This window comes from Lytechinus variegatus, chromosome 7 (assembly GCF_018143015.1).
Source record: "Lytechinus variegatus isolate NC3 chromosome 7, Lvar_3.0, whole genome shotgun sequence".
NCBI lineage: Eukaryota > Metazoa > Echinodermata > Echinoidea > Temnopleuroida > Toxopneustidae > Lytechinus > Lytechinus variegatus.
This window is the reverse complement of record NC_054746.1, coordinates 26745993-26773835: the sequence shown is the minus strand read 5'-3', so window position 1 is coordinate 26773835 and position 27843 is coordinate 26745993. Positions and strand designations below refer to the sequence as shown.

The window sequence follows — 27843 nt, the reverse complement described above, 5'->3', positions numbered from 1 at the left end:
CCATGTACAACAATAAAGGTATCATCACAAGTACTTTGTTTCATTTCAATTTGTTCATATTTTCCTTCCAAAAAAAGGGGAAGACAATGATCATTCATTATTTCAGATACATGAACATGACTGACAAAATGCTGATAACATATTACTTAAAACTTCTACAGAGCACACCACAGTGCATGTGCATGAGAAAACATGTAAAGACAATTGTAAAATGGTATTGACAACTTGGAAACAGATATATGATCGAACACGCGGTGAGTCCAAACCAGGGAATGAAGAGATGAAAAATGTTCAAATGGGGAAAGAAGATGAAATTAAATGAGAGAAAGAGAAAAAAAGGAAAAGACAAAGAAACAAGAGGTCAGGGGGGATGCGATCATTCTTTCCTCAAATTGGATGAATTCTACAATAGAACACTGAATTTTAAAAGGTAGCTAGACTTGTTAATCATTCGCTTTTTGCAGGATTTTACCACATGTGAAGGTAGAATACTAAACACACACTCTCTGATGCAAACATATCCACCCACATCCTCATATACACATTAGTAGTTTGTCTCCTGTTCTTTCTCCATTCCAAAAGTCCTTTTTCTGGTCTCACCAAATAGCAAAATAATCCCTTTCAAATTTAGAAGCATTATACAAATTTATATACATGATTGAATTAAATTCAGAAAGAATAATGAACTAAGAATTAGAATGAAAAAATTACACTAACTAGTGCTACAATAGGAAATACACATATAAACTACACAATTCCTTTTAACAGGAATAACATTTGCATACTTACAGAACATGTAACCCATCCAAACAATCATATAAAAAAAAATTGCACATATGATGTCAATGAGGGCAATGGAAATAGGTAATATAGGTAAACTTGCTCAAGTTGACTTTTCCTAAGTCGAATATGCGTCAAAATGATTCTTTTCGATCAGATTATGCAAAACATGTGCAATAATAATACAGCAATATAATTCTTTTACGTAAAATTTTTCCCCAGTCAAACCGATTCTGCTGTCCCAAAATATTAGACTTTAATATGTATAGTTACCTGTTATGGAAGTCCCCACTGCTTATATGTACGTATAGGTGCATGATTTTTGAGAATTGCTTATGAAAGAACTTTCAATGAAATATCACAAAACGGAAGAAGCAATACTCATGAAAATTGGCAACAGCAGGGGCGGTGCCGGGGGGGGGGGGGGGGCAGCAGGAGTGACAATTAGCCTATGACTTTCACAAGTACGTGTAGTTAATGAAACAAGAAAAGAACTAGGGGGGGGGTAGAAAAAAGAGGAGGAAAGGGAAATAAAAAGGAGAAAGGAAGGTATAAAAAGACAGGTGTGAGTGAACTATAACATACCTATTATTCAATTGAAGAAAGTCTGATGTCACTTTTAGTCTTTCTATCCCCCCCCCCTCAAAATGAAATGGTGCTGCCCCTGGGCTACAACGTATTTCACTGCAATTCTGTTATTAATATCCACATGCAAACTGCATAAACATGTTCTTGCTCTTCATTTTTATCTACATGAAAATTTTAAGAACCTCTACCAATCTGGGCTTAAAACATTATAAGTATTCCATGAAGGAAAGTTAATCAAACTCTATTAACTTATTGATTAGCAAATGATTAAAGTGATTAGCCATATCAAAAAGCTATTGTGCAGAATATCATTGCAGAAGGTAACTTTAATTCACTGAACAATCAACATGAAGTTGCTATAGTTATATATAACATTACTAATATTGAGTTGATATAAAGCTTTTAAAGCACAGGAAAAAACAACCATTTAAGGCTACAAAGCAAAAAAAAAAGAGTCTACTTAGTTGAAAGAAAAGCAAAAAAAAAAATCACCGCTTCTAGGCAACAATACCTTCCAAAGTTTCATCATAAAAAAAGTTCGATGTTCTAGGGCCCTGAACACAAATCCTAGCAATTGATCAGACATATATGACTGTACATCATCTATCTTACAAATCACCTTTTATGATCACATGCTAACCTTCGTGTTACCAGGCCCTGGAAAGCGAAAAACAAAGCTATAAAAACTGTCTCAAATGGGAGAGATTTCCTTTCAAAATGGAAAAGTTTCTTTTATAGATCAAATTCTCAGTAAAAATCCATAGCTGAGATCAAATGCAAATGTCTACAAATTATTGATGGGCAATGACGCATCATCAGAGCTGTTCTTCCATTTTATGTGCCACCAGGAAACCCATTATTACAAAAATAGTTCATAAATGGATAAAAAATGACACATACATGTACCTGGGGAAAAAATGACTTATGATGTTGTTTCTGACTGTGTATTGTTCTTGTCTAATTTTCTTTTCCGGACTGTCTGATCACCACTACTCTCTTCATCCTTAACTTCATCCTTAACTTCTTCATTATCCTCTTCTTCTTTTTTCCTTTCCTCTGAAATGTCTTCGTGCTGCGATAGTGGGGCTTCTGGAGTTTCTCGCTTTGGGGGTTTCACAGGGCAAAAGAAGTCTGCTATCACCACTAGGATCTAAATATTACATAAAAAATGAGAATATTTGAATCTTTCTATATTTACTTATTTTTTATCTATTTATTTTATTTCTGGCAAAAGGAATACAAGAAATTACAAATTCAAGAAAAGCAAAAGACCCATCGACCGATGGCCAAGGATAGCCAAAAGGACACTAGTTCCAATGAAAGGTTCTCCCATCACCACTTGATAGTTTACAAACTTAAACATGAACATGAATTAAAAGACATGGATTGAAATGTCATCAAAACACATTTAGCTCTGAAACAAACACTGGAGCAATGGAAGCAATGAGGAGCATGTGAAACACATTAGACTCAAGTAAAATCTATTTACAATATAAAATACATAATTATAATTATCTTTTTAATCTGTTATTTACAATGTGAAAAAGAAAAGAAATAGAGTTGAGTGGAAAAGACAGAAATTCAAAAAATTTAGTCAACAAGATGAGTGTGTCATGTATGATACATATGAGGACAAATATCTTGCATTATACGTGTAAACCTTATAGTTGGTGTCATAACAAAAACCATAATTAGGTGGTCTCTCTTTGACAGATCACCTCTTAATTTCGTCAGAATTTTCTTATTATTAGGTGGTCTGTTAGTATCCCTAAATTAGACCCCAAAGTAACCAATCTGGAATAAAATTATTGGAAATGGTTTTTCAACTGATTTGAGTAGGTATGGGTGTCAACATTTACCAAAAAAAAGTAAGGAGGAATGCGGGTTGGGGAAAGTGCTTTTTTTCAGGGTCAAAGGTCAATGACCTTTTCATATGTACTGTATAATGGTATCTCTGAGATGGAAAGGCGCAGGTTGGTGATAATGGTGTCAAAATACACAAATTCTTACCAGAATATCAAATAAAATAAAATTAAGTACCTAGAATGCACATTCACCGATAAAATTCAAGGTCAAAGCCTTTCAAAGGTCAATGACCTTTTTTTACATTATATACCATGCTGTATAATGGTATCTATGAGATGATAAGGTACAGGCTGGCGATCATGGTGTCAAAATGTACAGATTCTTACAAGAAGATAAAATAGAATGAATTCAATTACTTAGAATGAACATTTCACCAATAAAATTCAAGGTCAACGCTTATAAAAGGTCAATGACCTGTTTACATTATATATACCATATTGTATAATGGTATCTCTGAGATGAAAAGGCGCAGGTTGTTGATAATGGTGTCAAAATGCACTGATTCTTACAAGAAGATAAATAGAATGAATTCAAGTACTTAGAATGGACATTCACAATAAAATTCAAGGTCAACGCTTATCAAAGTTCAATGACCTTTTTACATTTTATATATACCATATTGTATAATGGTATCTCTGAGATGGAAAGGCGCAGGTTGGTGATAATGGTGTCAAAATGCACTGATTCTTACCAGAAGATCAAATGAAGAAAAAAAAATAAGTATCTAGAATGTACATTCAACCATAAAATTTAAGGCCAAAGGTCAATTACCTTTTATACATTATATACCATATTATATAATGGTATCTCTGAGATAAAACACCACAGTTTGGTGATCTTGGTGCCAAAATGCAAAGATTAATATTGTACAAGTAGATTAAACAACACCAAAATCAGTATAAAGAATAAAGTTTCAACCTTGAATTCCAAGATCAAATGAAATATTATATATGTCTGTATGACATAAAAATAACAAACATTTAATCTAATTTTATTTGTGATAATGTAAATAAAGATGGCTAATTTGTTATGAAAACATGGATGTTTCATATATTCAGTCCAAAGTAATGAAGGTCATGGAGAATGTATTTAGGGGTCAGAGGTCAATGAACTCTTTCCAAAATATCAGTGGAAATTAAGTAAAAAAAAGTTGATAGGCAAATAACGCTTCTTCATATACTGTGACGCATTGCCAAAAACAATGAACAAAAATAAATGAAATCGAGTATATAATTTGAAATGATATCTATCTTATGTATCAGCATTTAATGCATCATAATATCTAAATCAAGGTGGTTGTGTCTTTTTCTCTCCAGCGATAGTCCACTCACCTCAATGCTATAATACATACTATAAAATGTTAGCTTAATCTTCTGAAAATGGAAAGGATAGGTCTAACTCTTTCCAATCAGCAGAGGGATGACGATGAAGATGAAATGAAGGCCATACTTAGAGCTGCAACTTTTGTCATAGTAAATAGCATGTATCTCAACTTCAACAAAGATGAATTCCCGTATTATTATTAATTACCTCTCATTGCGAGCTGCCAGAATCTCTTGAGATGCTATAATGCTGCAGGACAAAACTTCATATCTGCTCTCTAGCTGCCGTACGTCACCCATGATGCTATTTCTACTAGGTATCAATTTGTACAAGGATCATGTATTTGGTCCAGAACAACTGATTGTTACCATGCACAAATTAGGCATATAATAATAATATTCAAAAGGAGATAATAGCTTACAAGTAGACATCCGTCGACCTAACAAAACTCCTACAGCACCACTTCCAGTTCTTGAGGATCAAGCTGTGCAACGTATCAGTAATATAGATCCTGGTCTGATATCCCTTGACAGAACATAAGGCTTTCATTGAATTGGCCAGATCAAAGTCCTGAAAATCTCAGAAGGTTTTCTAGAGTTTGATTACTCTTTGCCGAAATTGAGAGACTGAACTTCATTTACTATGACCAAAGCTGCAGCTATAATGATTGCCTTATTATAATTCTTCATCATTGTCCCTGGCTATATGAAAATGTTCTTGGATGATGCATGCCATTAGGGTTAGGCCTATCCTTTCCATTTACAGATTAAGTTATAGTTTATAGAATTTTATTGTAGCATTTCAAGGTTTAATAGTGACATATTGCTACAGAGAAATTAGTACCTTGATTTAGATTTATAAAATGCATATCTAAATGCTGCTACTTTAGAAAACTTCACCATTTCAAATTATATCAAACATTATTTTTTTTACACTTTTGGCAATGCATTACTACAAAATATATTAAAAAGTTCTATTTGATCTCAATTTCATCTCGAACCTGTATTATGACATCATCATTGGTCAAGGAATCAACTATTAAATTTCTATTAATTTCCCAAGCAGGTCAGTCTTTTTCCCATCAGAATCACTTTATACCTACATGCCACAATCAAGTCATCGACCTATTTACTTAAATGCCCTGTCATTATTGACAAAGTTGATTGACCTATAACCCCTAAATATATTTTTCATGGCCATTATTTATCCTTATTTCAGAGTAAAATTATTAAACAAGCAAGTTTTCATTACATATAGCTATCTTTCTTTGTACTATTCACAAATAAAATGTGAATATGATGGATTAATTTCTTGGGGGGTTATCTTGCATGGATATATGAATATTTATTATCTTTTGACCTTTGACTTTGGATTTTAAAGGCGAAGGATAATTCTTTATTATTATTTTGTGCCGTTTTATCTTCTTGCGAAAATTGCTGTTTGACACCAAAATCACCTACATGCATTTTATCTCAGAGATACCATTATACGATATATAGCCTATTAAGGTCATTGACCTTTGACCTTCAACTTTATGGATGAATATGCATTCTGGGTACTTCATTTCATTTTTTGTTAAATCTTTCTGTAAGAACCTTTGCGTTTTGACACCAAGATCACTAACCCGCGCATTTTCATCTCAGAGATACCATTCTACCGTATATGGTATATAATGTAAAAAAGGTAATTGACCTTTGAAACGCTTTGACCTTGAATTTCATTGGTGAATGAGCATTGTATGCACTTGATTTTATTTTATCTTCTTGTAAGAATCTGTGCATTTTGACACCAAGATCACCAACCTGCGCCTTTTCATCTCAGAGATACCATTGTACCGTATATGGCACATAATGTAAAAAAGGTCATTGACCTTTGAAAGGCTTTGACCTTGAATTTCATTGGTAAATGAGCATTGTATGCACTTGATTTTATTTTATTTTATCTTCTTGTAAGAATCTGTGCATTTTGACACCAAGATCATCAACCTGCGCCTTTTCATCTCAGAGATACAATTGTACCGTATATGGTACATAATGTAAAAAAAAGTCATTGACCTTTGAAAGGCTTTGACCTTGAAAGTTTTTGTTTAATGTGCATTCTAGGTACTTAATCTTATTTTATTTGATATTCTGGTAAGAATTTGCGTATTTTGACACCATTATCACCAACCTGCGCCTTTCCATCTCAAAGATACCATTATGCAGTATATATGAAAAGGTCATTGACCTTTGACCTTGAAAAAAAGCACTTTCCCCAACCCGTATTCCTCCTAACTTTTTTTTGGTAAATGTTGACACCCATACCTACTCAAATCAGTCAAAAAACCATTTCCAATAATTTTATTCCAGATGGTTACTAATTACGGGATACTATGTCATGAGTATGACAGATCACCTATTATATTCGTCAGAATTTTCTTTATTTTTATTGCCAAAGCTAGTAACCACTTTATCTCAATATCGGGCATATCAATTTTCTTGATTTTCATGTCATGTATGGCAATCATTATGGACATGCGAAACGAAACTTTTCAAGGTTATCAAATCATGATGACGTCATCTAGGCGCCATTTTGTAAAATTAAATGATTGATGATATCATCGCAACTAATCATAAAAAATCATCCATATTTGCATCATATCAAGTTCAGGTGACAAGTCATCAGGACATGTTAACAGAGGTCATGCAAAGGTCACGATGCGCACGTACGCGCGCGTCAAAATTTAAAAATTTTCCAAATCAACCGTGGTCAAGTTTGGGTATGTTTCAGGCCATTTTGAGCATGTCAAGAATTTGCGCGCGCGCGCGCACAGGTATGCGTGCGCATTCTTGCTCCTACCATCGCTATGCCTCTTCGAGTCGTCATTTATTTTATGTCTGTCCATTGTCCATGATCTTCTGATTAATTTGATACCTCATTAAGCCTCTTACGACCAATAATACCGGAATGCGCGTCCATTCAAATTTGCATTGCACGCGCGTGCAAACTCGCAAAATAAGTCATAAGTGGGAAAAAATATGCCTATATAAAATTCACTGTAGCTCTTCAGGGAGTCCGTTGACCCCCAATTTTTCCTCACTCGTCGATAAAGTCAATATCTCATTTGGAAATTGCATAAATACCACAAAATTGCGTAAAAAATAAAAATTACACATTTTCGCAACATACGTCAACGTATTTATGCATATTTGACCGTATCTTCATTATTAGTGGTCTGTTTTCTCTCAAAATTTGATATGATGTAGTCGAAAAAATTCTCTACAAATAACGTGTGAATAATTTTCACTTTTGACCACAGCATCAATGTGTTGTGACCTGTTTAAGTTTTTCCAAATTTTTTCTGGGCCTATTTTTTGAGAATTTTCTTAAGAAAATATTTTATTAATCAATTTTACGGTCTTCCTATAAATTTCAAGCCAACTGGTTTTGCGGTTTTTCACGTAGGACATTTTTGTAATTTTTCCGGAACTTTTTAAGAGGTTATTTTAACATTGTAAAACATAATTTATGTATTTTCTTAGTAAACGCTGCAATATTGAAATGCTGTTGTGTTGAAAAATTTCATTCCGGACATTTTGTGGAAATTTCCGGATTTTTGTTTTATTCACTTTTCACTAAATATAACATTATAACAAATTTTCATATACCTTCTGTAAAATTAAAAATTATGCAATTTACTTAAATACATATTTTCCCGAAATTTTGCGGGAAAATTGCCTGTATTTGAATCTTTCACCTGAATTTTTTCTAGTAAAATCATCAAGAAAGAATTTTCAATTAAAAGTTAGTCATACACAATTAATAAATGGATATTGAAAATTCTTGACGGAAAATATAATGTGAAATGTAGCATTCCCCCCCCCCCAAAAAAAAAAATATTCCTTTCATCTAATACATCACTGATGAGTTTTGAAGTGAATGCTGTGAAATTGTAGCACTGTGAAATTTCTCATTAAAATAATTCAAATTTAGCAAAAGTTTTGAATAAAAATATTTAAGATATTTTAGTTTTCAAAAAGTATCATGAATTTTCACGCATTCTGTGAAATTGATACCCACTGACATTGATTGATACCCACTGACATTGTGAAAATTCTTGCTTGTAATCTTAAAAGAAAAGTTGCTTACTGAGTAAAGAATTTTTAAAAAGATTTTGTATAAAAAACATAAAACTGTCGATTAAAAATTAGCTGCTCTGAAAATGAAGGCTCCTTTCATAGCGCAATTTTGGAAAGCCAATTTCTGAGTTTTTTTATGCATTTTACGTGCTCCAAACTTCATTTCGTATTGCATTATCACCAACATATTTATAACCATCACATTTGTCATCACCACATTACAGAGTGAGTATTCAGCACCGGGATTTAGCAATGGTCAAAATTTACTCCCATGACGTCTATGATCAAGATTGTCTAATAATTTAGTTCATACATTAGCCGACACTTAATGAAATTTCATGACAGACCACCTAATTCGTCCTAATGAAGAATTGAAATCTAGTTATTATTATTATTTTTTATTTTTACGGATTTTCTTGTCGCCAAGTTATCTCAAAATAGACTTGATCAATTTCATTGAATTTCATGTCATTTATAGGATCTGTCATGGACACATCAGAATAAGCTTTTCAAGGTCATCAGGTCATGATGACGTCATCTTGGCACCATTTTGTAAAATCACATTATCAATCATATCTCCATTATCAATTATCAAAAATCAATCAAATCAACATCACATCAACTTCAGGTCAAGGGTCATCAGGTCATGTCATCAAAGGTCACCTGGAGGTCACGATCCGCGCGTACGCGTGCGTCAAAATTTCAAAATGCTCAAAATCACTTTTTGACCAAAGTAGAGTACGTTTCAGGTCATTTTAAGCATTTCAAAATTTTGCGCGTGTAATGCCTTAACGCAACGCAGAAACACTGTTTTTTTACATCTTTGCATTGATAATAAAATTCTGAATGATTTGATACCTTGATCAACCTTCTACGACCATTAATGACGAAATAAACACCCGTTAAAATTTGCAGCACGTGTGCGCGCGAGCTCTCACTATAGACCATATATGGGCAAAAACATGCTTATTGAAAATTTACTGTAGCTCTTTAAATAGTCCATTGACCCCCAATTTTTTTTTCATATATCGATAGAGTATGAGTTGTAGATTTAATTTCATGTCACCAGTGTCCCTCAATTTGATCATGACGTCATCAAAATGGCGCCTAAACTTAAAATTTCATTTTTTCAAAAATGACGTCATCAAATTTATGTAAATTTGGTTGTAACTTCTCAAATATCGATTGTTTTTCGCCCAGATTTAGATATGCAGTAGTTTAGAATGTACTCTTTCTCCTCAGTAGACATGAATTTTCGTTTTGAGAAACGCATCATTGCGTAAAACAGCAATGAAAAGAGGCATGTCATTTTTCCTCATTTTGCGTGTAATCTCTATGGGACATGACTTTTTCTCAAAACTGGATTCGACATTCCTCTATTTCGTGAGCCATATCTCCATTTTTTAGTGTCACTTTTCCCTGAGCTTTCAGTATGATGTAGCTGAGATCCTAAGCTTTCGCAAGTGTGCCCTCCATTTTTTTATCAGATGCCGGGATCATGCCCGTTTTTCACTTGCAAAACTGGAATTGTAATTCTCAAACTTGCTTACGTGTAATCTCTATGGGGAATATCATGGCTCAATAGATAACGCATTTGACTTGCTTTCTCGGGGGCGCAGGTTCGAGTCCTGGGGTAAACAAGATTTTTTTTTTCCATTTTTTTTTTCTTTTTACCACCTCATACATGATCCTTCATGATAATTGAATGGTATAAAAGTTCAAATTTCGCAAGATAAAACAGATTATAATTACTTTTTTTCATATCACATGTATTGTCATACATCAAAGAGACCCTTTTCACAGTGCTTTATCATCTCCCGTCTTTCACAAGTATCCATCCATAATGAACATTCCGTCGTCATCATGAAGATCATATTGATCTGCATGAACATGGTAATAGTGATCATGATGGCGACAATAAAGACAGACCACCTAATTCGTCCGCATGACGAATTAAATTCTAGTTATATTACTAAAAATGAGGCATCAGAAATTCATGGACTATTGTATTAAACACAGGAAAAACAAGGGTCTGTTTCATGAAAGTTGTCAGCACTAACAAGTTGTCTTTCTCTGACAGTTACCATAGTAACAGTCAGAGGCCAGTGTTTCTCATACCTTGGTCACATTTGCTCTAAGGCAGCCATTTTAACATTTTATGTACTCATCAATGATATTATGAAGCATTACTTTGAAAATGATCTAACAGCCCAATGTAAGATTTGAGCATTGTTTGGCATCATGATATAGTCTCAAGACTACAGTTGTGTATCGAGTCTTATCTCAGACTTGATTATTCTGGACACGAGTGTTACGCTCACTCTGTCTTTGGTATTATTCTCTATGTCTTGGTCTCTCTCTGACTCAACACTGAATTTTAGTGCTGCACTGTTCATTCCCTCATACAGTATAGAGAGAGAAAGAGAGAGAGGAAAAAGAAAGAGAGGTAGTGCATTTTAAAGAAAAAAGACTTACCATTCCTAGTACTAAACCAAGCATAACTGTCATCACTGCAAAAAACCCATAAGAGCTCCAAGTGGGAAAGCCATACTCTTCTGTTAGTATTGTATGGGTAACCTAGGATGAACAAACAGCAAAAATTATATCAGAGTTTGGAGAAAATAAAAAAAAACTCTAAAATGTTTGGTGCTTAGTAATTATTTTCATATCAAGGGAGAATATCCTATAAAACTACTAACAATATGCAAGATTTATATATATATATATATATATATATAATATATATATATATATATATATATATATATATATATATATGTATATATAGATATACTTATACATAGCGCTTAATACAATGTTTACTAACAGATGAAAATAAGGAAAAGAACACAACAATTTAATAAACAGAACATGTTTCGAGCTTCATGCCTGATCATCAGCTTTAAATCATAGAACAGAATCACTGGTATTTATACATTTGGGATATCATGGTAATTTCAAGAATGTAGGTATTGAAATTACCACGATATCCAAAATGTATAAATACCAATGCCTCTTTTCCATGATTTTAGACTGATGATGAGGTGTGAACCTCATAACATGTTCTATTGTATATTAAAATGTTATGTTCTTTTCTTTATTTTCATCTTTAATTTGATATTATGTTGTTCTTTTGGAAACAATGTTTACTAAGCGCTGCATGCAATTACCCGGGCTTCAGCATGGATACTCCTATCGGGTGCTCAAGCACTGAAGGGAATTCTTCCGACCGAGTACCCATTTACTACTCCTGGGTAAAGAGTGGCAAAAGCAGATAAACACCTTGCCAAATACCTTATTAGCACTGTGAAAATATGTCCGAAAAGTATAGGGTCATGCTGATAATTTTTTAGTAGTCTCTTACATTCATGATGTTATATAATACAAAGTCAAGAAATTGAAATAATTTTATGGTTCACAGCGATAGAATAATAATGTGAACAGCAAGTAAGGATGAACTAGCAAACCTAAGATTGCGAGAGGGATTGTAAGGAGTTATCAAGCTACAATTGTATTGTGGTGCAGTTCCGTTTAATGAATGAAAATTAAGTAAGAGCAAATTTAAAAATCATGCGATGTACAACAGGTAACCAGTGAAGAGAAACGAGTATAGGGATTACATGATTACTCTTACGGCACATGGTAACTATACGGGCAGCATCATGTTGTAGTTTCCTAAGGAGATCTGAGACTGTGAAAGGTTATATAGTAGAGCATTACAGAAATCAAGACAGGATGTAATGAGTGCTTGTACAATCATCTCAAGACTTAGTGAGATACTTCTGAATGAACCCTAAATTCCGTAGTTGATACTGTATAGATCAACATATACTTGAGACCTGGAGAGTGTTTCATAAAAGGACTTGTCAGACGATTTATCCGACAATTCCTGCTTTATCCGACAGTTACCATAGTAAGAGTGCCTCGATCTCGACCAATCAGAATCAGGGAAAATTTTCAGATCTGACAACTTGTAGGACATAAATGTTTATGGAACGCTCCCCTGATTTGACATAGACATATTAGAATTAAACATAACACCAAGATTTCTATGCATACATCTTTTTTATTGGGATGAATGAGATGTCTCATAATACCTCGTTCCCACTGGCCTGCGATCCTTTACGAACGCTTCAATTTAACGTTTCGTTAACTCATCAGAAATTTTTTTGAACCTTTCAAAAGTTTTCTTAGATGAATACGATTGTTACGACTGATCTGATACGATCTGACTCAATAACTACCGTTACTCCAAAACCAAGACCACCGTTTCAATCGTGCCAGCCCAAATTGTGACAGTGGGAACTACTTAATACCAAATCAAATGCATTTCAGTCATTTTCAGTTTTATGAGGGAAGGGGCACTTGAAGAAATTTGTATTACAGGACATATGGGGGAGGGGGAAGCTGTTCACACGTAAAATCACAAATCTGAACCTTTATAAACAATCCTCAACTCTGACTTTATTCAATGAATTTCAGTCAACTCTTTATCAAATATTCCTCTACGTTTTCTACTTTCAACAACACGACATGAGGGTGAACTTCCACTTTAGTATTGCTTTATTAAGATTAACACAACTTGATCTTCACTATCTGACTTACCCTTACAAGCATTGACATCTTAAAGACCCAAGATAGAATTGACATACTGCAAAACAAAAAGCAATATAGAATAATTAAATTTTCAACAAATACATTTCAAAGCTATGGAATTAGGAAAGAGTACTTTACGACTAAATCAGGTGTGACTTCAAATCATAATCAAATGCCAATGCAAATACAGGTAAAACTTGCATAAGTTAACCTCCCATTAATCATTTTTAAAAACCAGATTATGCAAAACATTTGTAATACATATTTTGTGTCCTTTTTTTAAAGGGGAATCCAACCCAAATAAAAACTTGTTTTTGTCAGGAAAAGAAATATCAGACAAGGTGATAGGTGAAAGTTTGAACAATATTGGACAAACAAAAAGAAAGTTATGAATTTTTAAAAGTTGTAAATATTGGTAATCACTATACCCATGGAGACTTCAAATTGGCGGTATGTGTGATGTCATAGTGATGTAAGGCAAGGACTACTCTTCCACGTACTCTAGTACATATTATGGCTAAAATGTAATTTTTCCCAAAAGTTTTATTTCAAATTATATTTTTCTTTCATGAGGACATAAGACAATATACTACCTGGGCTATATTTAGATTACTGCCCCAGGGGAATTGGTACTTGGGAGAAAACCACAAATCCCTGATAATAAAGTACATGGCCTATGGGGAAGTTGTCCTTGCCCCTTGTCATAATTTACCTACCCAGTTGCCAATTTGAAATCTACATGGTATTAGTGATTTCAATTTTAAAGCAGCTCTAACTTTCTTATTACTTGTCCGATTTCTTTCAAAATTTCACCATTCTGTTTAATTTATTTTTCTCCTTCCCAACACAACATTTTATGGCCAAGGCTGGATTCCCCTTTAATAATAGTTGAACTTTCTGTGGTGCCAGTGGATTTGACAACAAGTAAATACTACTTAACAATTTATCTTATTAATAAGATAAATTGTTAAGTAGTATTTACTTTTGATAACTACACAGAAGCCCATAAGTACATTTGTATGTCATGAGAGCCATGCAATCTGGTATTATAAATTTTGTATTTAGATTTTTTCCCTGCATTTTCTTTCTTTCTAGCATGGGATTTAATTCACTTTACAATTTTTTCCCTCCTTTTTTTAGATGATTTTTTTTGCAATATTCAGATTTCTGACCTGAAACTTAGCTTTTATTGTATCTACTTTTACCACAAAACATCTGTTTAACCTAACAGAATTTGGACTTAGAAAAAGTCTGGGCCCCATAACACAAAGGTTAGCGATCAATCATGAAATGAATTGGCCTATCACGATCATTGTTGCATGCGCATTTTGCACGGAAGACTGACTAGAAACTAATCAGAGTTGCTCTTTCAAATTAGTGATTAATTGCTAACCTTTGTTTTATAGGGCCCAGGAGGCCATTTCATAAAGCTGTTTCTAAGTAATAAGCGACTTTAAAAACGAATGGTGACCTTTCTTGTGGTATATGGTACACATATACATTATAATGTTCATTGTTGATTTTTAGCGCGTAAGAAAGGTTCACCAGTCATTCTTAAAATCAGCTTTATGAAACACCTACTTGGTCTAAAAGGATTGCTGCAACTTAGGCAAATAATTCACTACATGGAAGGTTGATTCTAAAATATGCAAGTTTAATTAAACACATTCCTGACAGATATTTGATGGTTTATTTGGTTTCATTTTGTATGACCAACACAAAGTAGAGATCGATCCCAGTTGAATATGTAGTCTGGTCTGTTAGGGTAAAAAATACCCTGCTTGTGGAAACGTTGGACAAAAGCATGAAATACAAAGGTCTGGAGAAAACTTCATGCTTTTGTCCACCGTGTCCACATAATTTCGCTAACAGACCAGACTAATGTCAGTAAGTAGGATAACAGTTAAATTCTTACGGAATAGAGTTTGGAGACTGCCACCCAGCTACAGGTTCAATTTCCTCATATTTTTTCTCTTCCACAAGACTAATGAGATCATCTTTGGTGCGCGGTCCAAGATATCTTCTGAAAATTCCATCTTTGGAACTGTAATACATCATTAAAATGAAAAAGAGAGTGAAATAGTCATTATGTGTTTTAATAAATAAAACTTCGATATAGGCTAAAACAAATCACTCTGTTAAATTATACTTCACTAAATCAATAATTACATTTATGCAAATCAATGTTCCACAAAACACTTTAAAATTCCACAGCTTTGTTATCATCATTTCTCCAATATTCAATCAAATCTAAACTGTAGAGAGGATATCACGGGTTTAACATGAATCTAGATATACTAGAATAACTTTTACTCGGGTTGGAATAATCTCAAGAGTAAGACATATTCTCATTGCTCCTTTTTCATTGATGCAACAGTGGATTCATCAATTTAAAACAGTGAAATCATGAATAAAACAGTGTGCATAACCATGGCAGCAGGTGTCAATTTTGCTGTGAAAAAGAGGTGCATTGGCATTGGACGTTTTTGAAGAAATACAGTAAATGAAACGTAATTAATACAGGAAATAAACCATGGGTTCAACCTATAGTTTTCAAGACCACCTTTCGAAGCTAAGCGTTTCGTTGCAGACTTTTGAATGTACCTCAATGACTTAGAATTGCATGATTTCTGTAAAGGAAAAGAGTTCCTGTAAATTTTTAATCCCCATGTTGAAAGGGGCATGAAATGAATGTATCCTATTGAACAGGAAATGAGGGAATTAATTTTGAGAAGATTTCCAGGAAACAGTATATTTTCTTCACGTAAGTATATATATTCTTAATGGGATCATATTCATAACACTGCACGAATACCCTATACATGAACAGCCTACTCTGATTTTTCTAAATTCTTTCCTTTTTGACTTGATCTATTTCTTTATAATACTCTTCCCCTCTCATTCTATCTTCTTGCTTTCCGTTTGCTCTTCGCTCCTTCACACTCCCCCCAAGAAATATAAACTTTAATACTGGAAGATTGTTGGCAAGGATGTAACTGCAAAACGTCCACTCAATCCTGGTTCCTCTGTAACATCAACCTCAGCAATGTTGGTGTTAAGTTCTTGACTCCAATCAGACAGCTCCTTCCAAACAGGCATAATGGACTTGCATGCAGGACACCATGGAGCATAACTAGAAAAAAAAAAAAGAAATTTAAGCACATTTAGATTAGAATCACCCAATCAGTTTGGACCAAGAATGTTCTTGCTCTTTTTGTAAGACAGCTTAACAAAGTCTGAGCAACAACTTTTATCAGGAATCCTAGATGTTCATTCTAACACAAATGAAAAGAAAACTGTTATTATGTACAAAACAAGGCAAAAGTGATTTTGTGTCTCACCCACTTATGAATATAACCAAAAACATTGTGATATGCGAGGGCACGCAACAGAATGGTATTGAAACTTCATTGTGAAATGACTGGGATGGAATAACATTTTGTCTTGTCATAAGAGCCTTGCACGTAACCTTTAATGTTGACTTGAAAATGACCTTTGACCTTACCATGTGACCTCCAACTGCAGCATTATATGGAGGTCTCCCAAGTCCATCTACCAGCCAAGTTTGGTTGAAAAGTGACTTACAGTTGCGGAGTTAGGTGTCATAAGAGAGTCTTGCATGTAAACTTTAATGTTGACTTGAAAATGACCTTTGACCTTACCATGTGACCTCCAACTCCAGCATAACATGCAGGTCTCCCAAGTCCATCTACCATCCAAGTTTGGTTGAAAAGCGACTTTCGGTTGCGGAGGTAGGTGTCATAAGAGAGTCTTGCATGTAAACTTTAATATTGGCCTGAAAATGACCTTTGACCTTACCATGTGACCTCTGACTGCCGCATAACATGCAGGTCTCCAAAGTCTATCTACCATCCAAGTTTAGTTCAAAAGCAACTAACGGTTGTGGACTTAGGTCACTTACAGGGGCGGATCCAGGATTTTGAAATAGGGGGGGCGCCAGCGGCGAGGGAGCGAAGCGACCGAGCGGGGGGAGGGTGTGGGAAGGGGGAAACCCCCCTCCCTCGGCAAGGACTTTTTCAAAAAATCATGTCCAAAAGTCGTATTTTGAGAGCACCTTTAGAAGAAAAATGCACACTTAAATCACTGTAACTTCATGAATAAAAGACACATACTGACTCATTTAGGAGCTAGTTTCCAGTCACATACCGTATAAGCGGTCATTCAAAACATACATTTGGCAAAGGCTCTTCACTTGCTTGCATCGTGTGATTGAAACATCAAATTTAAATGATACGAAACTGACACTTGTAATCGATAAGTTCCGAATAATCCATTCTGTTTATTGTCATCTGTGTATTTACATTGTGTGTTTCAAACGAGAATCGTTTAGTCGTATGGCAACATGCATAAAATTTGGTTCTTTTTTCCCCAAAATGCACAGTAAATTGTTACAAACTACAGAAAAAAACGACATCATCTTCTGGTAATCAACCTTTTCCCTCGTATTATTTTCAAATCATCTTCAATAATCCTGACAAATCACGTCAATCGGACGGGTGCGCGGAGGAACACATCAGGGAGGGGGAAATCTGTTTTCCACCAACCTCCTTGGTCAGATGGATTTGGGTTTACGCGCATATCATCGGCAGCGATCGGGGGGGGACGTGTTCTCCCTCAAATATTTCGGGGGTCGTCCCCCCCCCTAGATTTTTAAAACTATTTTTTTTTCGATTTTGCTGGTATTTTTTTTAAAGATATATTGTAATCAGCAAACCTATAGATTATCAAACATTAAAAATGGGGTAAGGGGGGGGGGTTAATGTCACAATTTCTACTTTTTAACAATACACAATCTCGGGACGTTTTTCCCCAGCACGAAAGTATTTTTATTCTCCCCCCACCCCCCCCCCCGTCACATAAAATCTTCGCTCCTTACGCTGACATATAGCTGCCTATACACAGCAAACGCGGAGTGGGGTCGACTGGTGATTGAGAATATACAATTTTGCTCCTTGATAATTCGTTGGAATGATTGCTTCGGCGAAACTTAGTTGGGGCGCCCTGGATAATATGCCTCTGAATCTACCAGAAAGTTTAAAAGTTAGTTTACATTAAATACAAATATGTCTGACCTATACATTTCAGTGAAAACGTACATGACTAAGGCAGAATGATAATGCTGCGCACGTGGCGCCCGATATAGGGCTTCATCTTTGAGTGAAGAATAATCTCGGGGATAGACATTATCATTCGCATCGTTGACACTTTCTCTCGCGATCTGTTACTTACAATTTACATGTATTTGCCATAAAGACGGACAAACGCATGTTACAAAAAACACAAAATTTCGGGAAAAAATGATATCCAATCCAACATCTTCACACTGGTCACTGCACTGCAACTCCCGATTACAAGTGGTGCAACTTTCCAACCAATCGCCTTGCGCGCCCTGGAATTCCGGAATTTACATATTGCAATACAGTATGACAGAGGTGCATTTGTGCGAACACAAAGGCCATGAGCGTAAGTTAAAATATAGTTTTGACTAGATCTAGCCCTTGAAATTGACTACATTGTACCAATCTAGTAAATATAACCATAAAAAAAAAAAAAAAATCTGGCGAAAATAGGGGGGGCGCGCGCCCGGGGCGCCCCCCTCTGGATCCGCCACTGACTTAGGTGTCATAAGAGAGTCTTGCACATAAACCTTAACGACTGACAGTTGTGGAGTTATGTGTCATTATGTCAAGATTATGTCATGTGTCAAGATCTGCGGTGATTTTCTTGCTAATCCAATACATTGCAAACGAACTGGCCTCCTGCGTGCCTGTGTGTGGCAGGCTGCTAGCCAGCCATGTAGGAACAGAGCAGAAATCTCACATGATAAACAGTTTTTCCACCAAAATAATAAAATCGGACAAAAATTTTAATAATTAGGTGGTCTCTCATGAATATGACAGATCACCTATTATAATCGTCAGATTTTAGTTTATTTATTTTTATTGCCAAATTTTGTTCCCACTTATCTCAAAATCGGGCTTGTCAAATTCCTTGATTTTCATGTCATGTATGGACATTATTATGGAATCGCGAAACAAAACTTTTCTAGGTTATCAAATCATGACGTCATCTAGGCGCCATTTTGTAAAATTAAATTATTGATCATATTATCGCAACTAATCATAAAAAATCATCCGTATTTGTATCATATCAAGTTCAGGTGACAGGTCATCAGGACATGTCATCGGAGGTCATGCAAAAGTCACGACGCGCACGTACGCGCGCTTCAAAATTTTGAAATTCCCCAAATCAACCGTGGTCAAGTTTGGGTACTTTTCAGACCATTTCGAGCATGTCAAGAATTTGCGCGCGCACAGGTATGCCCGTTCTTGCACCTACCATCGGTATACATCTCCGAGTCATCATTTATTTTATGTCTGTTCATTGTCCATTATCTTCTGGTTAATTTGATACCTCATTCAGCCTCTTACGACCAATAATACAGGAATGCGCGTCCATTCAAATTTGCATTACACGCGCGTGCAAACTTGCAATATAAGTCGTTAGTGGGCAAGAATATGCCTATATAAGATTCCCTGTAGCTTCTCAGGGAGTCCGTTGACCCCCAATTTTTCCTCACTTTTGGATATAGTCAATATCTCATCTGGAGATTCCGTAACTACGTCAAATTTACGTTAGAAGTGAAAATGACCTATTTTGCAACATACGTCAACGTATTTATGGATATTTGACCGTATCTTTTAAGTTTTTGCAAATTTTTTCTGGACCTAATTTTTGAAGAAAATGCTTTATTAAAGGTCAAGTCCACCTCAGAAAAATGTTGATTTGAATCAATAGAGAAAAATCAAACAAGCACAATGCTGAAGATTTCATCAAAATCGGATGTAAAATAAAGTTATGACATTTCAAATTTCGCTTATTTTTAACAAAATAGTTTTATGAACGAGCCAGTTACATCCAAATGAGAGAGTTGATGATGTCACTCACTATTTCTTTTGTTTTTTTATTGTTTGAATTATACAATATTTCAATTTTTACAAATTTGATGATTGGGACCTCCTTGCCTGAAGCACAAAATGTTAAAATAATGGAATTCCACGTGTTCAGGGAGAAATGAAACTTCATTTCACATGACAATGACAAGAAAATAAAATATTTCATATTTCAAACAATAAAAACAAAAGAAATAGTAAGTGAATGACATCATCGACTCTCTCATTTGGATGTAGCTGGCTCGTTCATGTAACTGTTTTTGTGAAATGAAGCGAAATTTTGAAATGCCATAACTTTTTTATTTTACATCCGATTTTGATGAAATTTTCAGTGTTATGCTTGTTGAATTTTTCTCTTTTTATTCAAATCAAGTTTTTGTTGGGGTGGACTTGTCCTTTAAGCAATTATACGGTCTTCCTCAAAATTTCAAGCCCACTTGCCTTGTGGTTTTTATGTAGGACATTTTTTGTAATTTTGCCGGAACTTTTTAAGGGGTAATTTTAACATTGTAAAACATCATTTATGTATTTTTTGGTAAACGCTGCAATATTGAAACACTATTGGGTTGATAAATTTCATTCCGGACATTTTGCGGAAAATCCTGGATTTTTTTCTATTTGGTTATTTTCACTAAATATAACATATACAAAATTTTCAGATACCTTCTGTGATATCAAAAATTATGCAATTTAGTTAAATACACATTTTCCCGAAATTTTGCGGGAAAATTGCCAGTATTTGAATCTTTCACCTGACTTTTTTTTAGTCAAATCATCAAGAAAGAATTTTCAAGTAAATGATAAAGTTATACACAATTAATAAATGGATATTGAAAATTGTTGACAGAAAATATAATGTAAAATGTTTAGGAATTTGCAGAAATTTGCAAACATTCCCCCCCCCCAAAAAAAAAAAATTCTACTCATTTCTTTTATCAAATACATCACTGATGAGTTTTGAAGTGAATGCTGTGAAATTGTAGCATTGTGAAGTTTCTAATTAAAAATAATTCAAATTTATCAGAAGTTTTGAATAAAGATATTTAAGATATTTTAGTTTGCAAAAAGTATCACCTATGAATTTTCAAGCATTCTGTGAAATTGATACCCAATGACATTGTGAAAATTCTTGCTTGAAATCTTAAAAGAAAAATTGCTGACAGAATAAAGAATTAAAAAAAAATATTTTGCATAAGAAACATGAAACTGTCGATCAAAAATTAGCTGCTCTGAAAATGAAGGCTCCTTTCATAGCGCATTTTTGGAAAGCCAATTTCGGTAAATCGCCCCGTCTCAAATTTTTGAGGAGTTTTTAAGGCATTTTACGTGCTCAACACTTCATTTCGTATATACCGTATTGCATTATCACCAACATATTTATAACCATCACGTTTGTCATCACCACATTAAAGAGTGAGTATTTAACAATGGTCAAAATTTACTCCCTTGATGTCTATGATCAAGATTGTCTAATGATTCATTTCATACATTAGCCGACACTTAATGAAATTTCATGACAGACCACCTAATTCGTCCTCATGACGAATTAAAAATCTAGTTATATTATGGATTCTGAGACTACTGATTTGGAGATGTAATCAGAGGAACAAGTTATTGAGTTTTCATAACTAGATCTAGTTGTTTCAGCTGCAAACTTGTACTGGGATGGGAGAGATGCCTGTGTATGATGCTGCGATGTTTCATCTAATTTTTAAGTTTGATGATGTTTCACTTTGAAATTTTATTCATTTCTAAAACATTTTAGCTCTTTAAGATTTTAAAAACATATTAAAACAAGTGGAGCGCATCTGGCAGTCTCACCTGCATCGCGCAATTCAATATAGCAGCAGTGCTGATTTTGAAAACTACTATGAAATAATTATTCACAAAAAACACCAAACGTATAATGATACAATACTACGTTCAGTGACAATAAATGACATTTGACCTTGATCATGCGACCTTACACTTGTCAGTGATACTTGATTACCCCTATATCCACATTTCATAAAGAATATCTATAAACTTTGAAAGTTATGACAGCAATCTAATTACCTCCAAAATGGCCAAAGTTCAATGACCTTAAATGACCTTTGACTTTATTCATGTGACCTGAAACTCACACAGGATGTTCAATAATACTTGATTACTCTTATGTCTAAGTTTCATAAATCAGATCCATAAACTTTTAAAGTAATGATGGTAATTCAACAAATATCCCCAACTTGGCCAAAGTTTGTTGACCTTAAATGACTTTTGACCTTGAAACTCGCACAGGATTTTCAGTGATACTTAATTACTCTTATGTCCAAGTTTCATGAATCAGATCCATAAACTTTCAAAGTTATGGTGGTAATTCAACAGATACCCCCAACTCGGCCAAAGTTCATTGACCCTAAATGACCTTTGACCTCGGCCATGTGACGTAAAACTCATGCAGGATATTAAGTAATACTTAATTAACTTTATGTCCAAGTTTCATGAACTAGATCCATATATTTTCTAAGTTATGATGACATTTCAAAAACTTAACCTTAGGTTAAGATTTTGATGTTGACTCCCCCAACATGGTCCAAGTTCATTGACCCTAAATGACTTTGACCTTGGTCATGTGACCCTCAGGCAGGATGTTCAGTAATACTTCATTAACCTTATGGCCAAATTTCATGAACTAGGTCCATACACTTTTAAGTTAAGCTGTCATTTCAAAAACTTAACCTTCGGTTAAGATTTGGTGTTGACGCCGCCGCCGTCAGAAAAGCGGCGCCTATAGTCTCACTCTGCTTCGCAGGTGAGACAAAACACAAAATATCATTATGATTCTTGTTAGATTGAATTTTTTTGTTTGCTTAAAGTCTGAACTTTTTTCCTATTACTTACTTTTCTATCCTTCTTTCTTCATCCTTCCTTCTTGCCCTGTTTTGTTCCATCTATCTTTATTTCCTATCTTTCTTTCCTGAACCTTTATCTCTGTTCATTTTTTTATTTTTCCTTCTTTCTCTTACTTTCCTTCTAGTTTTTAAATTTCTTGTTTCTATTTCCTTAATAATTTCTTTCCTGTTTACTTTTCTTTGCTTCCTTCTCCCTTCCTCTCCTTTTTCTTTTAGTTCTTTCTCTCCTATGATTTATTTTTTCAATTTCTCCTTCCTTCATTCTTTCCTCTCTCTTTCATCCTTTCTTTCATTCTTCATTTTTTCCCGTCTAATTCTTTTCCCTTATTTTTTCTTTCCCATAATTCCTCCCTTCCTGTTTTTGTTCTTTCTTTCAAAGAATGAAGGAAACATTTTTTCTTTCCTCCATTCTTTCTTCCCTCCTGCATTTTCTTACTTTTTTTTCTCTCCTTTATTTTTCCTTACACACATTTATTCATCTTCCCTTTCTTTCTTTCTTTCTGTCTATATTTACTTCAAAGAATGACAGAAACTTTTTTCTCTCTTCAATTCTTTCTTTCTTCCTTCTTTTATTCTAACTTTCTTTTAATTTTTTTCCTTTTTTTTTAATCCACTTTCCCCCTCATTCTTTATTTCTTCTTAATTCATCTCTTTTCTTCTGCGTTCACCCTCCCTTTCAATTCTTTATATTTTTGTCTCAAGTCTAACACTGTGTTGCCTCTTTGTTGATCTTATTTTATCAAGACCTGGCTCGATCGATCCCCTCATGTAGTGTGCTTTGTCACGTTTGTCGATTGTCCCATATTTCATTTTGTGAAATTTGGCTACCCTGTTTGCGACTGCTTGCAACTCATTGCGATTATGTGCAACATATATTGTGACGACTGGGCCTAGGGCTAGACCTAATTCTAGGTAAAAAACGCTCGCAAACGATTAGACCAAAAGCTTCAGTCTCTATATTTTGGTTGTTCCGCTGAACTACGTTGGCTCCACTCACCAATACATAGACTGAAGTGCTTGTAGGCCCGTACGTACAGCCAATGTATTAAGTGAACTAACGTTTTACGGGTCGCGATTTAAAACTGTCTTTAAGCGAAACTCACAGTTTCATGGTTTCCATTATCAGGGAAATATAAATAACTTAAGTAATTGCGTACCTTGGACCGGAGTTATTGAAAAAAATCCTCGGGATGATTGAGAAATCTTTCATCTAAGACATTTTCACCTGAGCTGAGGATTTTTCTCGCAAGTTGCCATCTTGAATGACATCATTATCGTTATTAATTTTTTAATGTATCGATATATCAAATGTTGTCTGCTACCTGTGATCGTAGCGGTTTTGCTTGCATATGGACATATGGAGCAGATCGTATAATATCGAAAGCCATATCAATATCACATTTGTAAATTGTTGACGCCCTCTCTGTTCGTTGGTAAATATTTTGGCTGCCATTTTGTTTTGGGGGTGATTCTGGAGACCAAGTCTTCACAAGTAAACATCGGTAAAGTACCATTTTCATACCTTTTCATCTATTTCATTGACATTTAATTATTTATTATACATTCAAGATAGAATATTTGTAGTTTATAAGTCCTTAGACTGTGAATTCGATTGAACTTTGAAGTCTGGACAGTTAATCGGCAAAAGTGATGATGTGATAACACATGCGAGCTCACACAAACTACCGTCGGTGAATGGGGATTATAGTGCAATGACAAAAATGTTAAGGAAATCCCCAGAACATTGCAGAAACGACAGTTATTTTTTTCTTTATTTTTTTTTCAAAACAAGTGCACACCTACTGTGACCTAGTTACCAATAATGCAAATACTGAAATAGCATTTCGATTTCCATCTATGAAAGCAGGATAAAAGAGCATCGTACACTAAATGCCTTGCACACGGGCATAGGACCCGCGGCCGGGGATCGAACTCCGGACTTTCCATGTATATAACCAGGCGCCTTAGAGTCGGACCACTCGGCCACGGCACCTCCACGGTTATTCCTGTCTAGCTGCTCTAGCAAACGATTTGCAGTATATTGCACGGGCAATTGTGAAAGTCTCCTTCACACTGACATGACTTTACATGGTTGGGACTGAAGTGAAATAAAATAAATCTAAGGACAAGGTACGTACAATTTGATGAGCCATTCTCCTTCCAGCGTCCTTGACCAATTCTTGTCTGTAATCTTCACAACATGTAACTTTCCTGATTCTCCAAATCGAAATATAAATATGAGGAATAATATGATCAAAACTTCGCGTTTTGGATACATTTCTCCGGTGTGGTGTGGCACTCCGATGATCGCAAAAAATAAAATATAACAGATATTAGTCTGTAGACTCAGTTCATGCTTAATTGTGTTTCGTGCTGCTGTGCATGAGTGCAATTGATAGATTGCTGACAAGCACAGTGCTACTCTCTGTCTCAATAACGACTGGTTCAAGAGTCAAACACATTTGGGCCCTTGCACTTCCTCATTGACGTACACGTGTAAATCGCTGGCAACCTGATAAAATTGATAGTAAATTCAAAACGAGGGAAGCCAGGGAATTTTTTTGTTGGATAGGTAAACCATCACTGACATATATATTTTGGGTTGGCATTGTTAAAAAGAAAAAAAAAAGGATGGAAGAGGCGGGGGGGGGGGGGGGGGCACAGCCAATAATGTAGTGCCCTGGGAACCATGCAGGGTGACCAGATTTGGACAGGCGAAATACGTACAGGACACTTCGAGATCATAAAATAACCTTCAGGGGCTGCTGTCCATATTCTCAAGTGATACAAGATTTAAACTTTGGGGCCGCTGTCCACTGATTCTCAAGTGATACAAGATTGAAATAAATGGTACTAATAGTTAATAAAATATGAACAGCTGTCATAATTGTTTAATCACTTTATTCATAACCATTAGGGGCTGATCCAGCCTTCACCAACTGAGGGGGGGGATATGGCTGAAATAGCCACATTCTCGCAGGTGCGTAGCCAGGGGGCGATGGGGGCAGTTGCCCCCCCCCAAAAAAAAAAACGAAACGAAACGTTGATCTTCTCTAGCTCTTCACTCACAATTTAATTTGCTTCCGCGCTCCGCCCGGGGAAAATACTAAAATCGCCTTTCCATTTTGTTTATCCCACACCTTTTCTTCCGACTCCGTTTTTCCCCTTCCCGGCTTTGGGAATCGTATATTCTTGTCATGAATTATACATGGGTGTAAAGAGAATGAAAAGTATTTTAAATATTGCATTGACACAAAATGTCGGCTCTTCGATCTGAAGCGGGTAAACATTACCGTCACTTCCCGACTCCCCAAATGATATTTCTTTTGCTTTTCTACAAGTAATTTTTGGCAAAGTATATCTGCTCAAAGGGGGAGGCACTAAATTCGTGCCGTGCTGTATGCAAAAGTATGTACCGGTACGAAATGAAACGTTATCGAAGAATTATTTAGAATTCCTCAATCTTTTCCTACTTTTGGGGCGCTAATAACTTTCGAAAACATTTTTGTTTTACAGCAAGTCAATTGAATTTGAGTCAATAAGTATACTAGAGACACAGGAAACGTCGTCTTCTTTTGATTTAAATTTGATGAACAGGTTTTTTTTTCCGAAGATGAAAGTCATAAATATTCATAATGGGGTCCGAAACCGAGGTGGGAAAAATAATTTCGCTCCCGGGCAGAGTCGTAAGGGATGCGGGACAAGTTTGTAAAATACGTGCTATCTTTTGAAATCCGGGAAGTCCGGTCACCCTGCTGGGAACCATCTTTTTGCAGGGGGTGCTGAAGTAAATTTGACAAGCAAAAAAAGAAGCAACAAAAAAAATCAGAACAAAATGAAGATCATTTTGGTTCCGAGAAATTTATAGAAAAAAGGGTATTTCAATACAAAATATTTATTCATCTATTTATTCATTTTCCACCGTGGGCAGGATGACCCCCTTCAGCCACAGGCTGTTCTTCTGAGGGGTCCGGTGTACACGTTTAAACAAAATACAAACATACAATATACAAATACATATATAAAAGAAAACATAAATCAATCCTATACAAAATAATTTACGACTACAAATGACAACTTATACAATTGAAAACAAACAAATATAGCTCATTTTGGTTACATTTCTCCATTTTTTAACACAACCTTTTTTTAAAATGAAATAGGGCGCAACCGCCAATAAGGTTTTCAAGCTATATAGCAAAGTAAAAAAAGAAAGCAGAGTATAGGCATACTTTAAGGAAACGGGAATGTGAACAAGTTAATATCATTGAATGAGGCATATAAGGAGACGTATAGGTCGTGTTTTAACCCCAATATACTACCCCTGGAATTCAGAGAAAATACTATGCATATCAGGGGCAGCATCACGGAACGAGCCAGGGGACATTTCCCTGGGAATTTAACATTTGCGAAGTAAAATTAAACATTTGTTCCAATCTGCACATTTTCTTCCCTGAAGTTGATTCTCTTATTTTTGGTAGGCCGGGTCTATACGGTATTTTGAATTCTTTCCCCTTCTTTTACCCCCCCCCCAATTGGGCACGTACCCCCTACAGTACAGAGTAGACATTGAGAGGCAGCATTTATCTCTCTCACACGCGAAGTGCTGTTTGAGCTTTAACCTTTCAGAAGCTCTTTGGAGATGGGGAAGTTTTCATACATCTCCAACGAAACTTTGACCATTAGAGAGTTCGGACTTCGTCAGAC

At 35.1% G+C, this 27843-nt stretch overlaps 1 protein-coding gene across 1 annotated transcript; it reads right to left on the bottom strand.

Moving 5' to 3' along the window:
- Positions 1 to 36: 36 nt before the first annotated feature.
- Positions 37 to 25496, bottom strand: LOC121418880 (thioredoxin-related transmembrane protein 1-like). The gene is made up of 6 exons (XM_041613070.1): positions 25275 to 25496; positions 16243 to 16404; positions 15187 to 15315; positions 13281 to 13326; positions 11151 to 11252; positions 37 to 2518 (listed from the first exon to the last, which is right to left on the bottom strand). The coding sequence occupies exons 1-6, from the start codon at positions 25412 to 25414 to the stop codon at positions 2291 to 2293; spliced, it is 807 nt and encodes a 268-aa protein (XP_041469004.1). The 5' UTR covers positions 25415 to 25496; the 3' UTR covers positions 37 to 2290.
- Positions 25497 to 27843: the final 2347 nt, after the last annotated feature.

Excerpts from the sequence above, each read along its gene's own strand:
- LOC121418880 (XM_041613070.1), bottom strand. The coding sequence starts at position 25,414 with ATGTATCCAAAACGCGAAGTTTTGATCATATTATTCCTCATATTTATA. Across the intron at positions 15,316-16,242 it reads TCCTTGCCAACAATCTTCCA|TTCCAAAGATGGAATTTTCA; the intron begins GTATTAAAGTTT and ends GATGTATTACAG. Across the intron at positions 11,253-13,280 it reads AGATGTCAATGCTTGTAAGG|GTTACCCATACAATACTAAC; the intron begins GTAAGTCAGATA and ends TGTTCATCCTAG.